A 19,189-nucleotide genomic window follows, 5' to 3' on the forward strand; every position below is an offset into this window, starting at 1 on the left:
GACAGCCATTTGTCTGAAATGGTGTAGGATTTCCTGCCTGAGCAGGAGGTTGGACTAGATGACCTGCAAGGTCCCTTCCAACTGTATTATTCCGTTATTCTATTTACTTCCATGTATCCAAGTCTGGTGCATCCCAGACCTCCAACGTCCCTTCCAACATCACCATCATCAACATCATCATTATCATCATCATTATTAAATGGCCCAGGTTGAGAGCCATTCACTGCATCCCACAGTCCCATGACTGTGATTAACAATGGTGTGTGTGTGTATGTTTTAATCAGAAATCCATTTACTCCCTGTTTCCCGCAAAGAACATCTATTGTGGACAAGGAGTTTGCTTAACCACCGCCGCGTTCACTTTACAACCACTGCAAGGACGGTTGCCAAATCGGGCAGGATCATATTGGCAACCCGCTTAGCGACTGACGTGACTTACTACATAATTCCAGACTCAATTGTGGATGTAAGTCAGCATTAACTACGGAACGGGCATTTAACATAAAAGGTCCATTCTGTATGGACATTTTTTTTAATTAATAGGTATGGACACAATATTTAAAAAAAGATGTTGAGGCTCTGGAGAGTGTGCAGAGAAGAGCGACAAAGGTGATCCAGGGGGAATTGGGTGGGGAAATGAAGGCTAAAAGATAAGAACCACAGCTGCAAGAATTGGGTAGGTCTAGTCTACTGAAAAAAAGGATCGGGGTGACATGGTAGCTGTGTTCCAATATTTGAGGGGCTGCCACAAAGAAGGGGTGTGTGTGTCAACCTATTTTCCAAAGCACCAAAAGGAAATAATGGATGGAAACTAATCAAGGAGAGAAGCAACCTGGAACTAAGGAGAAATTTCCTGACATTGAAAACAATTAACCAGTGGAACAACCTGCCTCCAAAAGTTGTGAATGCTCCAACATTGGAAGTTTTCAAGAAGAGACTGGACAGCCGTTTATCTGAAATGGGATAGGGTCTCCTGCCTGAGCAGGGGGTTGGGCTAGATGACCTCCAAGGTCCCTTCCAACGCGGTTCTTCTCTTCACTCTCAATAACAACATAAATGGAATGGTGACAGCCTAACCAAGAAGAACTTTCAATTAGCTGAGCCATCAATTTGCAGGATCCCTTTTGCCTGATGACGGCAGTTAATTCTTTTGCTTGGAACTCTTCAATTAGACTAAAAACAGTTTTTATGTCATTTAGAAGAAAAACAACTCGCCAGGAGCCTCACCGGCTTTTAATATATGGACTTCAGTTAAGAGAAAATAACAGCTTGAAGCAAAGTTTTATCTAGTTCTAATAATTGGAGAGAATGCCAAATTAGATTTCTTTTTTTTCTTCCTTGACTGAGTCTCTTAAGAGGAATTTCAATTCGGTGGCTTTTCAAGAACCTCCTCGCCACTCACCCAGCTCTCAAGCATTTCTGCTTTTAATGCAATATTTTGTCGTAGGTGTTATACAACTACGTCTGCGTGTCGCCAATTGATATGAAAAACAGCTGGGCTACTGTATTTGGCTGCGTGAATTCTGCACACCGATACAGAGAAGTCCTCGAAGTGTGACCAAAATTTTCGTTGCTAAGCGAGACATTGGTTAAGGCAGTTTTGCCCCATTTTACGACCGTTAAGCTCACTGCAGTTGTGAAGTTAGTAAGACGGTTGTTAAATGAATCTGGCTTCCCCCTTGACTTTGCTTGTCAGAAGGTCGCAAAAGGGGATCACGTGAGCCTGGGACACACTGCAACCGTCATAAATACGAGTGAGTTGCCAAGCGTCCGAATTTTGCTCACGTGATCCTGGGGACGCTGCAACGGTCGTTAAGTGTGGAAAAACGGTCCTAAGCTACTTTTTCCCCGTGATGTTGTAACTTCAAACGGTCGGTAAGTGGACCGCTGTTGTAGGTACTTCAACAAATGCTAGGGCCAAACCGGAAAGAAATCTGTCAGTTCTTCTGAAAGTAAAACATGGATTCCTGGAAATCAGATTTGTCGTGTCAAACTAACCTTCCTTTATGCTTCGATGGCATAACCTCTTTCGTAAATAGCGGGAAGGCTGCAGACAGAATTTTCGCTTTTGATTTCGGGAAAAAGGAAAGCGGCTGGTTTTATATATACAGGCTGCCGAGCATGGAAAGATTGGGGGAGGGTTAATACAGCTGTTTTGCAGCTGTAGAGGGTTCTCGTGCTCTGGGAGCAAAATGCCACACGCCTTGCCTCCTCCTGCCTGGAGGAGTCTTGCACGCTGCCCTTTCAACACGGTGCTAGCCAGGGGCGCAATCTGTTTTTAATTCGTTTAGTAGTCAGATTGGAGCGAAGATGGCTTTAGAGCAGGGGTAGGCAACCTTGGCTCCTATTTATGACTGGTGGACTTCAACTCCCAGAATTCCTGAGCCAGCATGGCTCAGCTTGGAAACCTCTCACTTTTCCCTCAGCATGGCTGGCTCAGGGATTCTGGGAGTTGAAGTCCACAAGTCATAAAGCGGCCTAGGCCTAGGCCAGGCAACCTTGACTCTTATGACTTGTGGACTTCAACTCCCAGAATTCCTGAGCCAGCATGGCTCAGCTTGGAAACCTCTCCCTTTTCCCTCAGCATGGCTGGCTCAGGAATTCTGGGAGTTGAAGTCCACAAGTTATAAAGCGGCCTAGGCCTAGGGCAGGGGTAGGCAACCTTGGCTCTTTTATGACTCGTGGACTTCAACTCCCAGAATTCCTGAGCCAGCATGGCTCAGCTTGGAAACCTCTCCCTTTTCCCTCAGCATGGCTGGCTCAGGAATTCTGGGAGTTGAAGTCCACCAGTCATAAAGCGGTCTAGGCCTAGGGCAGGGGTAGGCAACCTTGGCTCTTTTATGACTCGTGGACTTCAACTCCCAGAATTCCTGAGCCAGCACGGCTCAGCTTGGAAACCTCTTGTCGCGCCTCGTGGGCGCTACGCCCAGCGGCGCCACAGACGCGACACTCACCTGGCACAGACGTCCAACGGCTGCGGCAGCGACAACGGCCGGCTGATATCCGCGCTTCCTCACCCGTGCACGCTGAGCCAGCTGGAGCTTCTGCGCTGCGCGCATGCGTCGTGCAGCCCGGCCCAGCCCTGCCGGCTACGGTGGCCTTGCAGGGTCCTGGGCCTAGACCGGCTTGTGATTCGGCCTTCGCGGTGCTGGTGGAGGGGGCCCACGGCCGCGGAACCCGTTTCCACCGCAAGAGGACTGGGGGCTCGCCAGCTGGGCGTCGGGACGGCAAGCGGCAGGGCGAAGCTGTATTGGACTGCCAGGTTCAGGGACGGGTGTGGGGGTGGCGTCGAGCGGCGTCGGGACGAGTGTGCGCGAGGGAAATCAGCTGGGAGGTGAAGGGTGCTGGGTGGCGGGTGTGTCAAAAGGGGGGGTGTTCAGGAGAAACAGGGGTTAAGTAGGAGATGGGCGGGGGTGGGTGCGACCGGGTGGGGCGTGGGTGTGTACCTGCAATAGGTATTTAGCAGCGTTGGATGCAGGTAGCAGCCAACGCTGGCTTTGTTCCGTTGGAAGATCGTTTGTTTTGCTCATTAAACCCTTTTGGAACCTCAGCTTTCGTCTCGGTTGCTTGATTCCCCTGCTCTCCGGACGAGGTTTGAGAGAAAGCCAGCGTTGCTCACCCTCTCATTTTCCCTTCCGAGCGACAAGCGGGTGAGTTGTATGGCGGAGGGAGTGCAGAGGCCCGCCTCGGCGGCTGCTTCGGAGAAGGAGGTCGGGCCTGGGATGGGGGCCGGGGCTGATGTAGCCTCCCCCAGAACAATGGACATGGGAGAGGTCGTGCTCCCGGCGGTTCGGCCTAGGCTGCAGCCATCATTGCTCGAGGATCGCTTGGTGGAGCCAAGGGAGGCAGGGGCCCAGAGCCACGGCAGAGGGAGGAGACCGGGCCTTGCCCTGGGCCAAAGAGGATACGAGGAGGCCCACGAACCTCGGCTGAGGGGGCCTTCGTCGGTATGGAGGGAGCGCTGCCTTGGGGAGAACGAGGGGGAGGAGTGGAGTTATTCCACCACCCCTGGTAACCAGACCATGGACATCCTGCGAACCAGGTTCGGGGAAGCTGGTGGCCAGGAACCGGGCCAATGGTCCCCTGCTGGGGCCCCGCCTTTGGATGCGCCATCCCACCTGAACCAACCCGGTCTGGGCCTGCCTTGTGAGGGCTCTGCTCCTGTAGGCCTCGGGCGAGGTGCTGCAAGGGTGTGGTCAGGGACGGACGACAGGCCTGGGCAGTCGACATCACGGCTAGTTGGAGCCTCACCTGTGCTGGGCCCGCAAGTGGCTTCGTGGGGACCCGGAGTGGCATGGGGACCTCCACCTTTGTCAGTTACTTATGATGGCCACCCTGACCGCCTGGCAATGTTCCTGGGTCAGGTGATAGGACATATGGACCAGTATGCCCAGGCCTACGTGTCCCAGCGAGCCATGGTGGTGGCAGTAACAGCTTGTCTGCAAGGGGAGGCAGCGGCTTGGGCAGCCGATTTATACACTGACCGTGCTCGGGAGCTCGGGGATGTTGGCCTGTTTTTGGAGTCGTTGCGGGCCCGTTTCGAGGACATTTCGCGGGTGCAGCGGGCCGAAGCCGACATCCTTTCTCTACGGCAGCGTGGTCGGTCTGCGCTGGAGTATGTGAGGGAGTTCCGTAAGGTGGCCGGGAAGTTGCGCTCGTGGCCGGAGCGTCTTCTTGTCCACCATTTTAAGGCTGGCCTGGACGGGGTTCTCCGTCGAGCTTGTGTGGTCCGCGGCGTTCCAGCTCGACTGCAGGAGTGGTACCGTGTGGCCGTGGAGCTGGACGTGGGTTTGCAGGACGTGCGAGGCCGATTTGATCCTCCTTCTGGAAGTCGACGGCCGGCCGAAAAGACGAAAGTGGCAGAGCCATCGGTAGCGGCGTCTACACGGCCTTCCTCCCAGCCGGCACGGGCTGCTCTGAGGTGCTTCAGATGTGACCAGCTAGGACACCGGGCGGTCGATTGCCCTCTGCCTCCTGCCCGGCCAGCCCCTGTTTCCCCAGCACGGGGGACCGGAACTCGGAGATCCATGGAGCGGACACGGGCCGCTCACCCACTGGGTGGAGATGTTTCCAGACCAGCTGCTCCTGTTCGGGTGGAGACGCCGGTAGAAACACAGCCTCCTCCGTACGAGAGTCCAGAGGAACAGGATCTGGATGAAGATCCGATGGTAAGTGCTCCGGTCTGTCCCTTTGTATTCCCTGTGGTGCTGGTTAGTCCCCGCACCGGTCAGAGGATGACATATAAGGCTCTCATAGACTCAGGTAGCACACGGTGCCTAGTGAGCCAAGCGGTGGTAGCGAGACTGGGAGTCACGGTGAAGCGTCTAGCCAGCCCACTACGCTTTCAGCAGGTGGACGGGTCTCTTTTGGGGGGGGCACCTATAACTCACGTCACTGAACTGATCCGACTGGAGATGGGCGATCACTGGGAGACTTTACGGTTTATAGTGGTGCCTTCTATGACCGAGGCGGTTATTTTGGGACTCACATGGTTGGATCGGTGGGGTCCTACGATCTGGTGGGAGGGGGGTAGCCGCCATCTCCGGTTGGGGTTGGGCCCACAACCCCCCCGAGAGCATGCATTCTTGGGACCACTACACACGGGGGAACGGGAGAGGGTCTGTGCGGGTGGGCTAGCGCAAGAGGCTCAGGTGCCCCGTGAATACTCCGACCTGTTGGACGTCTTCAATGAACGGGAATGCGACTCACTACCGCCCCATCGCTCTACGGACTGCGCCATTGAGCTGGAAAAGGGTGCTAGATTACCAAAACCCCGGATGTACGCCATGTCCCCGAAAGAGATGCAGGAACTCCGGCGGTACATCGACAAGAACCTGGAGCGGGGATTCATCCAGCCAGCACGGTCTAGAATGGCGGCGCCTGTGCTGTTTCGTGAGAAAAAGGATGGTGGGCTTAGACTGTGTGTGGACTATCGTGGTGTGAACGCGGTGTGCGTTGAGCACCTTTACCCGCTCCCACTAATGAAAGATCTGTTGGCCCACCTGGCTAAAGGTCGGGTCTTTACCAAACTGGACCTCAGGGAGGCCTATTACCGTGTTCGTATCAAAGCAGGGGACGAATGGAAGACGGCGTTTAATTGTCCTCTGGGTAGTTTCCAGTTTAGGGTGATGCCGTTTGGACTACAGGGTGCTCCCGCCGTCTTCATGCAATTAATAAACCAGGTCTTGCATGAATTCTTATATCGAGGGGTCCTGGTTTACCTGGACGATATCCTGGTTTACTCCGAGACTATGGAGGAGCACGTCGCCTTGGTTAGGCAGGTATTGACGAAATTGCGGGACGCACGGCTCTTTGTGAAATTATCCAAGTGTGAGTTCCACCGGCAGCGACTTGATTATTTGGGGTACAGGATCTCCGCAGGAGGGGTAGAAATGGACCCGAAGAAGGTGGAGGCCATCCAGCAGTGGCAGGCCCCCCGGACACGGCGGCAGTTACAAGCGTTTTTGGGCTTCGCGAACTTTTATCGCCAATTCATACCCTGTTTTGCGGCCATAGCCCTACCACTTACGGACCTTCTTCGCACACGACAACTAGCCGTACGACCACGTCCTGGTTTACGGGTGGGGTGGACTGCAGATTGCCAACAAGCTTTTGATACGTTAAAAGCTCTTTTTGCTCGAGAACCAATTCTACGACACCCAGACCCTGCCCTGCCTTTCGTGGTCCAGGCTGACGCAAGCGATGTTGCCCTCGGAGCCGTCCTTCTCCAGCGGAACAACGACGGGGTGCTTCAACCGTGCGCTTATGCGTCTAAAAAATTGTCTCCTGCGGAACGTGCCTGGGCAATATGGGAGAAGGAGGCCTTTGCGGTACGCTGGGCGTTGGAACTGTGGCGGCATCATTTGGAGGGGGCTGTCCACCCATTTGAAGTGTGGACGGATCATAAGAATCTGGTGGCATTGCAGACACCACGACGGCTGTCCCCTAAACATGTACGGTGGGCACTGTACTTCCGTCGTTTCCGCTTCACATTAAAATATGTTCCGGGGGGGAAGAACTTCCTAGCAGACGCATTGTCACGTATGCCACAGTTTGAAGGGAAGAGGGAGGACGTTGTACAAGCGCTTGTGCCCACCGGAGGTTCAGATCAGGAGGGGGACACCGCTCTGGCAGCACAGGACGAGTTCTGTGAGGAGCTTCGGAAAGCCCTTCAGGGGGATACCTGGCTACAAGCCCACCCAGAATCCGTTGCTATGCGTGATGGCTTGGCCTGGCATGGAACCCAACTTTATGTACCAGCCCCTTTGAGGGAGCAAGTGCTCTATCGGTGCCACGATACCAAGCTAGCCGGGCACTATGGGTTTCTGAAAACCCTACATTTGGCACGTCGGCAATTTTGGTGGCCGCAAATGGCAAAAACGGTGGAGGACTATATACGGCGATGCCACATTTGTGCCACCACAAAACCTATGGTGGGAAAACCTTTGGGCCTCCTACAGAGGGTAGCTGATCCTACTCGTCCATGGCAGGACATAGCCATGGACTTCATTGTTGAGTTACCCGACAGTAAGGGCCATAACGTTATTTGGACGGTGGTAGACTTATTCTCTAAGCAGGCCCACTTTATTCCCTGTAAAGGGCTGCCCTCAGCACGTCGATTGGCCTGGCTCTTTGTAACCCACGTCTACCGTTTGCATGGAGTGCCACGCCGTATAATTTCGGACAGAGGAGTTCAATTTACGGCACGGTTCTGGAAGGACTTTGTTAAATTCATCGGGTCAACCCAAGGACTCAGTACGGCGTACCACCCTAGCACCAATGGCGCAGCAGAACGGGCCAATGCTGCCGTTGAGCGATATCTACGTTGCTACGTTTCGTACCAGCAAACCAACTGGGTGGACCTGTTAGCGTTTGCGGAAGTAGCGTATAACAACGCTGTACATAGCAGTACAGGGCTTTCCCCTTTCAAAGTGGTTATGGGTAACGACTTTGTCCCCATCCCTGAATGCAGTCCAGGGCACGAGGGCCCCTGTCAGCCACAGGAATGGATGAGGCAGATTGAGGGGGCCTGGGGTGCAGTGAGAAAAGCCTTGGAGCGGGCTGCGATAACGAATAAGGAGCAGGCTGATAAGAAGCGAAGGGCGTTCACAGTCCCGAAGGTGGGAGACCTTGTCTACCTGTCTACTAAGTATTTGCGTAGCCAGGTTCCCTGCAAAAAGCTGGGTCCCAAATACATCGGACCGTTCCGGGTGGTACAGGTAATTAACCCTGTAACCGTACGGCTACGACTGCCTAAGATCCTTGGAAAACTCCACCCAGTGTTCCACAGTAGCCTATTGAAGCCTGCCACCACAGCCTCAACAGCTGTGGGGGAGGGGGGGCCTGGGCCCACCCATGACGACCAATATGAAGTCCAGGAGGTCCTTGACTCCAGGGTCCGTAGGGGGGGTGTCCAGTACCTCATCAGGTGGAAGGGGTATCCAGTGGAGGAAGCGACGTGGGTAGGGGATGCGGATGTACATGCCCCCCGGTTGGTGCGGGCATTCCACCGACTGCACCCTGGTAAGCCAGGGGGAGGGGGGGGGAACATCGCGGGTAGGGTGGATGCTTGCTCACCTCTTATGTCTTCCCCTGCAGGAGGGGCCCTGGTAGGAGGGGCGGCATGTCGCGCCTCGTGGGCGCTACGCCCAGCGGCGCCACAGACGCGACACTCACCTGGCACAGACGTCCAACGGCTGCGGCAGCGACAACGGCCGGCTGATATCCGCGCTTCCTCACCCGTGCACGCTGAGCCAGCTGGAGCTTCTGCGCTGCGCGCATGCGTCGTGCAGCCCGGCCCAGCCCTGCCGGCTACGGTGGCCTTGCAGGGTCCTGGGCCTAGACCGGCTTGTGATTCGGCCTTCGCGGTGCTGGTGGAGGGGGCCCACGGCCGCGGAACCCGTTTCCACCGCAAGAGGACTGGGGGCTCGCCAGCTGGGCGTCGGGACGGCAAGCGGCAGGGCGAAGCTGTATTGGACTGCCAGGTTCAGGGACGGGTGTGGGGGTGGCGTCGAGCGGCGTCGGGACGAGTGTGCGCGAGGGAAATCAGCTGGGAGGTGAAGGGTGCTGGGTGGCGGGTGTGTCAAAAGGGGGGGTGTTCAGGAGAAACAGGGGTTAAGTAGGAGATGGGCGGGGGTGGGTGCGACCGGGTGGGGCGTGGGTGTGTACCTGCAATAGGTATTTAGCAGCGTTGGATGCAGGTAGCAGCCAACGCTGGCTTTGTTCCGTTGGAAGATCGTTTGTTTTGCTCATTAAACCCTTTTGGAACCTCAGCTTTCGTCTCGGTTGCTTGATTCCCCTGCTCTCCGGACGAGGTTTGAGACCTCTCCCTTTCCCCTCAGCGTGGCTGGCTCAGGAATTCTGGGAGTTGAAGTCCACGAGTCATAAAGCGGCCTAGGCCAAGGCCAGGGGTAGGCAACCTTGGCTCTTTTATGACTCGTGGACTTCAACTCCCAGAATTCCTCAGCCAGCATAGCTCAGCTTGGAAACCTCTCCCTTTCCCCTCAGCGTGGCTGGCTCAGGAATTCTGGGAGTTGAAGTCCACGAGTCATAAAGCGGCCTAGGCCTAGGCCAAGGGTAGGCAACCTTGGCTCTTTTATGACTCGTGGACTTCAACTCCCAGAATTCCTGAGCCAGCACAGCTCTGCTGGCTGAGGAAATCTGGGAGCTGAAGTCCACAAGTCTTAAAGTGGTCAACGTTGCAGACCCCCGCCTTACTCGACCTTGGATGATCTTGCAAAGCTTAGCTGAGTCAGACCTGGTCATCCCCTGGAATGGGAGGTCCACAGGATATCCCAAACAGAACAGGAACTCCCTGATGAAAACGGAAATATGTATGGAAAAAAAAAGTGCGCCGAGAGACTTGATCAGCATCACCGAAAATTATAGGAATGTCGAAGCCACAAGACAGAAAATATCCCTTGAACACCACACGCGAGTTCTGTTTGGCTTAGTTTAGGATGGATGCCGTTTTGCCTTCTTTTTTTAATTTTTTCCTTTTTTTTGCTTCCTGAAATACATGAGTTTCACTTCTGAGAAAGGAAACAAGAAAAAGAAAAGAACAGGGCGGAAAGCAAAGTCAATTATTAAGTTTCCCCAGGCCTCCAGGCCTCCGGTTCAGTGGCCAGGCCATGTGACTGGAATCCAAAAATGGAGGAGGCAAAATAGGCCGGCCTGCCCAGAAGATACATATATAAGAAGAACGGTTGCTGGAAATGGAGATGTCTAGTTTAATGACGAGGAGGACCAGGGGTGACAGGATAGCAGTCTTCCAGTATCTCAGGGACTGCCCCAAAGAAGAGGGAGTCAAGCTCTTCTCCAAAGCACCTGAAGGCAGGACAAGAAGCAACGGATGGAAACTAACCAAAGAGAGGAGCAACCTGGAACTAAGGAGAAACTTCCTGACAGTGAGGACAATCAACCAGTGGAACTACCTGCCTCCAGAAGCTGTGAATGCTCCAACACGGGAAGTTTTTAAGAAGAGACTGGACAGCCCTTTGTCTGAAATGGTCTAGGGTTTCCTGATTGAAATGCTTCTTTTGCAATTTTGCTTTGGGATACTCCCGTCTCCCATACTCTTGTCTGGAGCACGTCTGGATTCTCCTCGGGAACTTAACGCTATTCCCATTGTCCTTATGCTGGTCTGCGATCAAGCTATCAAATTAGGGTGAGGAGGAAGAGAACGAAAAGAGATGAGAGGCAGAGCCCGCCCCCCGCCCCGGCCTTTCCAGATAAATTAACATTTGGGAAGAGGTCCCCAACCTTGGGGGGCACCAGGGACCACCGGTTTCGTGGAGGGAGGTTTTTCCACGGACCGGAGGGTGCGTGGTTTTGTGTGATGCCTGCATCCCACGGATGGGTCTTTGCTTGTTTGTGAGGACCTATTGCTGGTGTGCCGCAGCCCGGTACCGGGGGTGGGGGGGTTGGGAGGGGGGGTCGGGGACCAAACTAAAGGTAGAAAGGGGGGAACAACGCCCCTCCCCTCCAACTCAGAGGCGATGCCATTTCTGACTTGCAAAATCCAGATGTTTGGAAACTCCTTTAAGGACGGGCCCTCCACCGCCCGGGTTCCTGTCCGCGCGAGAAGGAAGGGCTCTAAGCCAGACATGTCAAACACAAGGCCCAGGGGCTGGATTCGGCCCGCAAAGTGGTTTCATGCGGCCCGCGAAGCCATCCTGGAAACAGTGAGGGAATGGCCCCCGCTGCCTTGGCCCTGGCCCAGAGACCCTCCTTCTGCCAGAGACCCTCAGATCTGTCCCACTCCTGCCCAGGCCCCCATAGGCACCCTTGATGCCAACGATGTAGAGCTGGCCACGCCCACCCAGTAGGCCATACGCACTCTAGCCACCTCCACCCTGGCCGTACGCACCCGGCCCCTTGAGGGCAACCGCAATGCTGATGCGGCCCTCAATGAAATTGAGTTTGACCCCCCTGCTCTAAGCAATTCCACGCAGAGAGAAGTTGCACGGGCCCTTCTTTCCAGCGTGGATGCCCACCCAAACAAAACAAAACAAAACAAAACAAAACAAAACAAAACAAAACAAAACAAAACAAAACAAAACAAAACAAAACAAAACAAAAAACACAAAACACAAAACACAAAACAAAACAAAACAAAACAAAACAGACCAACTTCTTCCCGGCGCCGGGAGAGCAGGCTAACCAGCCGCGCGTGCACCAAAGCGCAGCCGAAGTTTTTGGGCCCAACCCAACTCCTCCCAGCCGGAGCGCCCGGAGGGGGCAGCAGAATCCCAGCCGCTCCCAGGCCCGCCCTCCCCGCTGGAGAGCCAGCCTCCCACCCGCCGGGCCGGCCCCGCCGCCGCTCAGGACCCGCCGGAGGGTGGGGGAGCCGCGCTCGGAGGAGACCCCCCCCCGAAGTTCCCGGGCTTCGCGAGCCAGGGCAGAGAGGGGGTCCACGGTAAAGGGGGGGTCCAAGGCAGAGGGGGGGTCCAAGGCAGAGGGGGGGTCCAAGGCAGAGGGAGGGGTCCAAGGCAGAGGGGGGGTCCAGGGCAAAGTGGGGGGGTCCAGGGCAAAGTGGGGGGGTCCAAGGCAGAGGGAGGGGTCCAAGGCAGAGGGAGGGGTCCAAGGCAGAGGGGGGGTCCAAGGCAGAGGGGGGGTCCAAGGCAGAGGGGGGGGTCCAGGGCAAAGTGGGGGGGTCCAGGGCAAAGTGGGGGGGTTCAAGGCAGAGGGGGGGAGTCCAAGGCAGAGGGGGGGTTCCATCCCTCCCCTTCCCTCCGCCGCCCCCCACCCAGACCCCTAGCCCGGCCCCGCGCCGCCTTCCCCCGCCCTCGGACCGAGCCCAGGACGCGCCGGAGACCCCAGACCCGGAGCCGAACCCCCGCCGAGCCAGCCCGCTCCTCCGCCGAGCCCAGGCCGAGCCAGCCGCGGACCCCCGGGGGGGGGGGAGACACTTACCGCCTTGGCGGACCGAGGCACCGCCGCCCGCTTGCCCGTCTGCTGACCTGGCACGGCTCGGCTCGGCACGGCACGGCTGCCAGCGGAAACCGGGGCAGGGCAGGCGGCGCCGGGACGGCCAGGCGGGGAGGGGCGGGGGCCGGGCGGTCCTTTCCTTCTTCTCTCCACCCCCCCCCCCCGCTTCCCCGGGAGCCAACCCAGCTGCGCGCAGGGCTCGGCCCCTCCCCGCTCCGGCGCTGAGTCCCGGGCTGGCTGCGCTCTCTTGCCTTCGCGGTCCGCCTCCTTGGTCGGGCTCCCGCGAGGTCCGCCGCTCGGTCCCTGGCTCTCCGGGGCCTCCAGCTCGGAGCTTAAGCGGCTCCCGAGGGCGGCGGCAGGATTGGCTGGCCACGACGTCAAATAAATAAATCAACCTTTATTGTCAAAGTACAACATGTGTACATTGAGATTAGCTGAGCCTCCCCCCCCCAGGTGCTCTCTCCCCCCAACACACAGTGACAACAAACCCTCCATCCCACCACACTATGTGAACCAACTACACCACACACCACACACCTCCCAAGTCAATTCTGCATAAGATTGTGTCCCATTTAAAAGCCTAACAGCCCACGGAGAAAAGCTATTTTTCAGCCTGTTGGTGCGGCTGGCAATACTCCTGTATCTCCTACCGGATGGTAGGAGAGTAAAGAGATACCGTCCAGGGTGTGAGTCATCCCTGAGAATCTTCCTCACTCTTCCAAGGCAGCGAGCCCTGGCGAGGTCATCCAGTGGTGTCAGGGGACAGCCCACAATGTCTTGTGCTGTGCTCACTATCCTCTGTAATACTTTCCTATCCACGGCTGTCAGACCAGCATACCAAACCACAATACCGTACGAGAGGATGCTCTCTATGGTAGACCGGTAAAAGAGGGTCATTAGCCGTTGTTCTACCCTGTTCTTCCGCAAGACCCTAAGAAAGTGAAGCCTCTGTTGGGCCTTTCTGGCCACCTGGGTTGTGTTAACTTTCCAGGTCAGATCTTCACAGAGGTAAACTCCCAGAAATTTAAAGGAGGAAACTCTCTCCACACAGTCCTCCCACAGTCAAGGACACACGAGAGGAGAGTAAAAAAAGATGGAGCAGGGGGCTGGAGGCCCAAAACATACGAAGAACGGCTGCGGGACTTGAGTTTGGCCAGCCTAAAGAAAAGAAGAAATAGGGGAGACAGGATAGCAGCGTTCCGGTATTTGGGGGGGGCTGCCACAAGGAAGAAGAGGGGGTTAACTTATTCTTCAAAGCATCCGAAGGCAGGACGAGAATCAAGGGATGGACAACTGGTCAAGCAGAGAAGCAACCTAGAACTAAGGAGAAACTTCCTGACCGTGAGGACAATTAACCAGTGGGACGACTTGCCACCAGAAATCGTGGGCGCTCCATCACTGGAGATTTTTAAGAAGAGACTGGACAGCCATTTGTCTGAGATGGCGTAGGTTCTCCTGCCTGAGCAGGGGGTTTGACTAGAGGACCTCTAAGGTCCCTTCCAGCTCTATCATCATCATTATTATTATTTATGATTTAAATTTATATACCGCCCTATTCCCGTAGGACTCAGAGCGGTTTACAGGGAAAATTAAAATACATAGCATACAAAATTAAAATCAGTTAAAACTATGATTAAATTACAGTCCCTGAAGTTAAACTAAAACCCAATTAAATTAAATTAATTAAAACCCCTCAGTCTGGGCCAAACAGCTCGAAGAACCAGGTTTTCAAGTCCCGGCGAAATGAGCGAAGGTTGGGGGCAGTCCTGATGATTAGGGGTCTGGAGGCCAAAATATAGGAAGAACGGTTACAGGAATTGGGCATGGCTAGTCTAGTGAAAAGAAGGATGAGGGATGACATAGGCGTGTTCCAGTATTTGAGGGGCTGCCACAAAAAGAGGGGGGTCACCTATTCCACAAAGCATCTGAAGGCAGGACAAGAAGCAACGGATGGAAACTAGTCAAGGAGAGAAGCAACCTGGAACTAAGGAGGAATTTCCAGAAAGTTAGAACAACTAACCAGTGGAACAAGCTGCCTCCAGAAGTGGTGAATGCTCCAACACTGGAAGTTTTTAAAAAGAGACTGGACAGCCATTTGCCTGAAATGGTATAAGGTTTCCTGCCTGAGCAGGGGTTGGACTAGATGACCTTCGAGGTCCCTTCCAACTACTTCTTCTTCTTCTTCTTCTTCTTCTTCTTCTTCTTCTTCTTCTTCTTCTTCTTCTTCTTCTTCTTCTTCTTTTTCTTCTTCTTCTTCTTCTTCTTCTTCTTCTTCTTCTTCTTTTTCTTCTTTTTCTTCTTTTTCTTCTTCTTCTTCTTCTTCTTCTTCTTCTTTTTCTTCTTTTTCTTCTTCTTCTTCTTCTTCTTCTTCTTTTTCTTCTTTTTCTTCTTCTTCTTCTTCTTCTTTTTCTTCTTTTTCTTCTTTTTCTTCTTCTTCTTCTTCTTCTTCTTCTTCTTCTTCTTTTTCTTCTTCTTCTTCTTCTTCTTCTTCTTCTTCTTCTTCTTCTTCTTCTTCTTCTTCTTCTTCTTCTTCTTCTTCTTCTTCTTCCCTCCAGTGATGGAACAGACACAACATCTGGTGGCGAGACGTTCCACTGGTTGATTGTCCTCACCCTCAGGAAATTCCTCCTTCGTTCTAGCTTGCTTCTCTCCCTGTTCAGCTTCCATCCTGTTGCTTCTTGAAATTTCCCTTCAATTCAGCCGACCGGTGCCATCAGCATATCCGAGGCTGCTGACTTTTCCCCCCCCCGGCAATTTACTTATTTTTGTGCCTTCCAACCCAGCCTGCCTCAGGATACAGCCTGCTCTTAAGCTAAATCAATCCCTCATGCTCTAGAAAGCAGAGATGAAGCATCAAATCGCCTCGATAGGTCGGGCAAACGGGCAGAAACTAACGGAACGAAATCTAAAAGTCTTCATTTAGAAAAAGGGTAGCCTCGTTGGTGGCAATGATTTTGTTCTCCCCAAAGCGGGTAGATCCGAGGCCTGGGCCAAATTTAATTTAAACCAGAAATAGGACTCGCTTTGGGTGGTTCCCAGATAATTGCTAATGGCTACTACGCTGGGTGCTCATTTGAGGCAAAAAGCCAAATATATAGATAGTCCTTGACTTACGGTCGGTTGCTTAGCAACCGTTCAAAGTTATGACAACTCCTCCCCCCCAGCTATTTATGACCCAGTTTCAAAGTTCTGATGGCTGATCCCAGCCCAAGGTCATGTGATCACATTTGGGGCTGCATTTTACAGGATCCCACGTATGTTTTGTTGTTTTGCTGAAAGCCAGTGTTTATTCCTGGTTGCTGGCAAAAAAAAACCAACAAGAACAAAAAATGCCCACTGGCTTCTATGGTGGTTTTGCTTAATGACTGCAATGTTTGCTTAGCAACTGTGGTCTTGACTTAACAACCATTTCAGAAAAGAGGGTAAAACTGGGCACGGTCCCATAATGACCCACTTAACATCTGGCACAATTTACGAGCATAATTCCAGGCTCCATTACGATCATAAGTTGAGGGCTGTCTGTACATGGAGAACCTAAACAGGAAGAGCAGAGAGACGTGTATTTATTCACATATATGCTTTTAGAATCGGCCTTTTTTTTCCCCTGTTCTCGAGGCAACTTACAGGCCTTTCATTCCTCAACAACAACCCTGTGAGGAGATGAAGAGTTCCAGGTCATATCACGAGTTCTTTGGTCAAATGGGACTTGAACTTGGGTTTCTCTAGACCAGGAGTCTTCACACTCGGCCCTTTAATGACTCGTGGACTTCAACTCCCAGAATTCCTCAGCCAGCGTGAGGGAACTATGACCCTTTAATGACTTGTGGACTTCAACTCCCAGAATTCCTCAGCCAGCATGGGGGAACTATGGCGCCTTCATGACTTGTGGACTTCAACTCCCAGAATTCCTGAGCCAGTGTGGGGGAACTATGGCCCCTTCATGACTTGAGGACTTCAACTCCCAGAATTCCTCAGCCAGCATGGGGAAACTATGGCCCCTTCATGACTTGAGGACTTCAACTCCCAGAATTCCTGCACCAGCATGAGGGAACTATGACCCTTTAATGACTTGTGGGCTTCAACTCCCAGAATTCCTCAGCCAGCGTGAGGGAACTATGACCCTTTCATGACTTGTGGGCTTCAACTCCCAGAATTCCTCAGCCAGCCTGAGGGAACTATGACCCTTTAATGACTTGTGGGCTTCAACTCCCAGAATTCCTCAACCAGCGTGCCTGGCTGAAGAATTCTGGGAGTTGAAGTCCACAAGTCACAAAAGGGCCAAGTTTGAAGACCCCTGTCTAGACGCAGCTTGAGTGCATAGAAAGGTCCCATGACCTTCTCTGGAGACCCTGGTTGAGGGGCTGTGAGCACACGTGTGTAACAGGCATGATACCTTCTCCTACTGGGTAGTCCCCGACTTAACAACAGTTCGTTTATTGACATTTGTGTGGATTCACAGTCATGAAACTCTGACCTCTGGGTTGTCTTAACAATCCCGATCTGACTCTCGAGAGCTTTGGATTGGATTTTGACTATTCCCCACCCTCCTGTTAAAAGCAAAACCACAGGCAAGTGGTGGGTGTTTTTTTTTCTTTAAGAGACTGTTTTTGTTTGCGTTTCTTGTCTGTTGTTATCTCCTCAACCTTGAGAAAGCTGCCGATCCATCACAGCAACTGCGTGTACCAGTGTATAAACCCAGGACAGAATCCATCAAACAATCGGCTAAGCTCACTCAGAGCCTTTATTTATTTATTTATTTATTTACATAATTTATGTCCAGCCTAATCTGGCAAGTTACAGGCACCTCGTATAAAAATCCTAAATATAAAAAAATATATAATAAGAACAATCGATTGCAGCAATCAGCGCCGCCTAACTATCCCTTCAACCCCAAACAGCATTTATTCCCTTCCCAAATTATACAGTAATTATCCTGATGGCAGTCCAGCCGTACTCTGTACATCCAGCAGCCTCAAATCAATTTTGCAGTGGGTTGTGTTGTTGTTTCTTTAGCTAGATCTGGAGTTGTTAACATCGTGGATAACTGCTGGCTTGGGGTAATCCGCTTTCGTTTTCAGATTAAATTTATTCATTGCCCTGCTGACCTGGATGAAGGTCTGTCTGAAGTCGTCTAATTTTTAAAATTCAGCCTTCAGACAACTTCAGACAACCTTCAGCCAAGGCTACCTGGCTGATTGAGAATCTCCCTCAACATTTTGCTGACCTGGATGTTGAGTTCACACAGATTTTGGCCTGCACAAAGTGACCTCCATCATACTGTATCTCATTTTACTATTCTCTTTTGCAAGCCAAACACGGGTAATTCTTCATTAGTCGGCACAGATTGCAGGCTTTGTAATCCCAACAAGCCACCCCTTCCAACCTGATCGAGTGTTTCCGGGACTTGTTTCAAGAGCCGAGCTCAAAAATGGACACAATCCAGTTCTCACTTAACAAATCCCTTAAATATGAGTCGGCAGTGTTGCGGCAGCTGCCAAAAAAGCCAACACAGTGCTAGGCTGCGTTAACAGAGGGATAGAATCGAGATCACGTGAAGTGTTAATACCACTTTACAAGGCCTCGGTAAGGCCACACTTGGAATACGGCATCCAGTTTTGGTCACCACGATGTAAAAAAAGATGTTGAGACTCTAGAAAGAGTGCAGAGAAGAGCATCAAAGAGGATCAGGGGACTGGAGGCTAAAACATACCAAGAAAGGTTGCTGGAATTGGGTGTGTCTAGTTTAATGAAAAGAAGGACTGGGGGTGACATGATAGCAGTCTTCCAGTATCTCAGGGGCTGCCCCAAAGAAGAGGGAGCCAAGCTATTCTCCAAAGTGCCTGAAGGCAGGACAAGAAGCAACGGATGGAAACTAACCAAGGGGAGAAGCAACCTGGAATTAAGGAGAATCTTCCTGACAGTGAGGACAATTAACCAGTGGAACAACCTGCCTCCAGAAGCGGTGAATGCTCCAACACTGGAAGTTTTTAAAGAAGAGACTGGACAGCCATTTGCCTGAAATGGTATTGGGTTTCCTGCCTGAGCAGGGGGGTTGGACTAGATGACCTCCAAGGTCCCTTCCAACTCTGGTATTCTGAGATCTATTCTAAAAACCATTGCAATTGAACTGCAGACAAGAATGACTTAGTAAAAGGTAAAGGTTCCCCCGCACACGCGTGCTAGTCGTTTCCGACTCTTTCAAAGTCGAAGAGCCAGCGCTTGTCCGAGGACGTCTCCGTGGTCACGTGGCCGGCATGACTAGACGCCAAAGGCGCACGGAACGCTGTTACCTTCCCACCGTAGTAGTGGTCCCTATTCTTCTACTTGCATTTTTACGTGCTTTTGAACTGCTAGGTTGGCAGAAGCTGGGACGCGTAACAGGTGCTCACTCTGCTACGCGGCACTCGGGATTCGACACGCCAAACTGCCGACCTTCTGATCGACAAGCTCAGCGTCCTAACCCACTGAGCCACAGCGTCCCTATAACAATGACTTACGCTCCTGTAAAAGCCATAAAACAATGCCTGACAATATAACCTAGGACACTGTAGTGTAGGGAAGATGAAAATGATTGTGTTTTATTGTCTGGAACAACAAGTTGTTTTCTTAGGCTGTTGCTGCAGCTGAATAGTTTTTTCTTTCACGTTGTCTTCCTGTTCTTTTAAAATCCTATGGGAGACAAAAGTAGATGGAGGGGAATTGTGGGTTTTTTTCCAAAGCTGGACCATCTATTCCAGGGGTCTTCAAACGTGGCCCTTTT

The 19,189-nt window shown here is 52.7% G+C and overlaps 2 protein-coding genes and 1 long non-coding RNA gene across 6 annotated transcripts in view; all 3 read right to left on the reverse strand.

The window, feature by feature from the left end:
- TSPAN9 (tetraspanin 9) overlaps positions 1 to 12,504 on the reverse strand; it is a 102,258-nt gene extending 89,754 nt beyond the window's left edge. The window contains exon 1 of the mRNA XM_081331353.1: positions 12,411 to 12,504. The gene's annotated coding sequence lies outside the window, so the exon portion shown is untranslated. The remainder of the gene's footprint in view (positions 1 to 12,410) is intronic.
- Positions 12,505 to 14,656: 2,152 nt separating this feature from the next.
- Positions 14,657 to 19,189, reverse strand: part of LOC308670122 — a 236,326-nt gene continuing 231,793 nt past the window's right edge. The window contains exon 2 of the long non-coding RNA XR_014026951.1: positions 14,657 to 14,978. This is a non-coding gene — a long non-coding RNA (uncharacterized lncRNA). The remainder of the gene's footprint in view (positions 14,979 to 19,189) is intronic.
- CRACR2A (calcium release activated channel regulator 2A) overlaps positions 18,722 to 19,189 on the reverse strand; it is a 45,196-nt gene continuing 44,728 nt past the window's right edge. For 3 of the 4 annotated variants that reach the window (XM_081331535.1, XM_081331536.1, XM_081331537.1), the window contains one exon: positions 18,722 to 19,098. In XM_081331535.1, coding sequence (XP_081187661.1) covers positions 19,008 to 19,098 — 91 coding nt within the window. In that variant the 3' untranslated portion in view covers positions 18,722 to 19,007. The remainder of the gene's footprint in view (positions 19,099 to 19,189) is intronic. The other variant, XM_081331534.1, reaches the window with a different exon arrangement.

This window comes from Vipera berus (genome assembly GCF_964194415.1).
Source record: "Vipera berus genome assembly, chromosome: 6".
NCBI lineage: Eukaryota > Metazoa > Chordata > Lepidosauria > Squamata > Viperidae > Vipera > Vipera berus.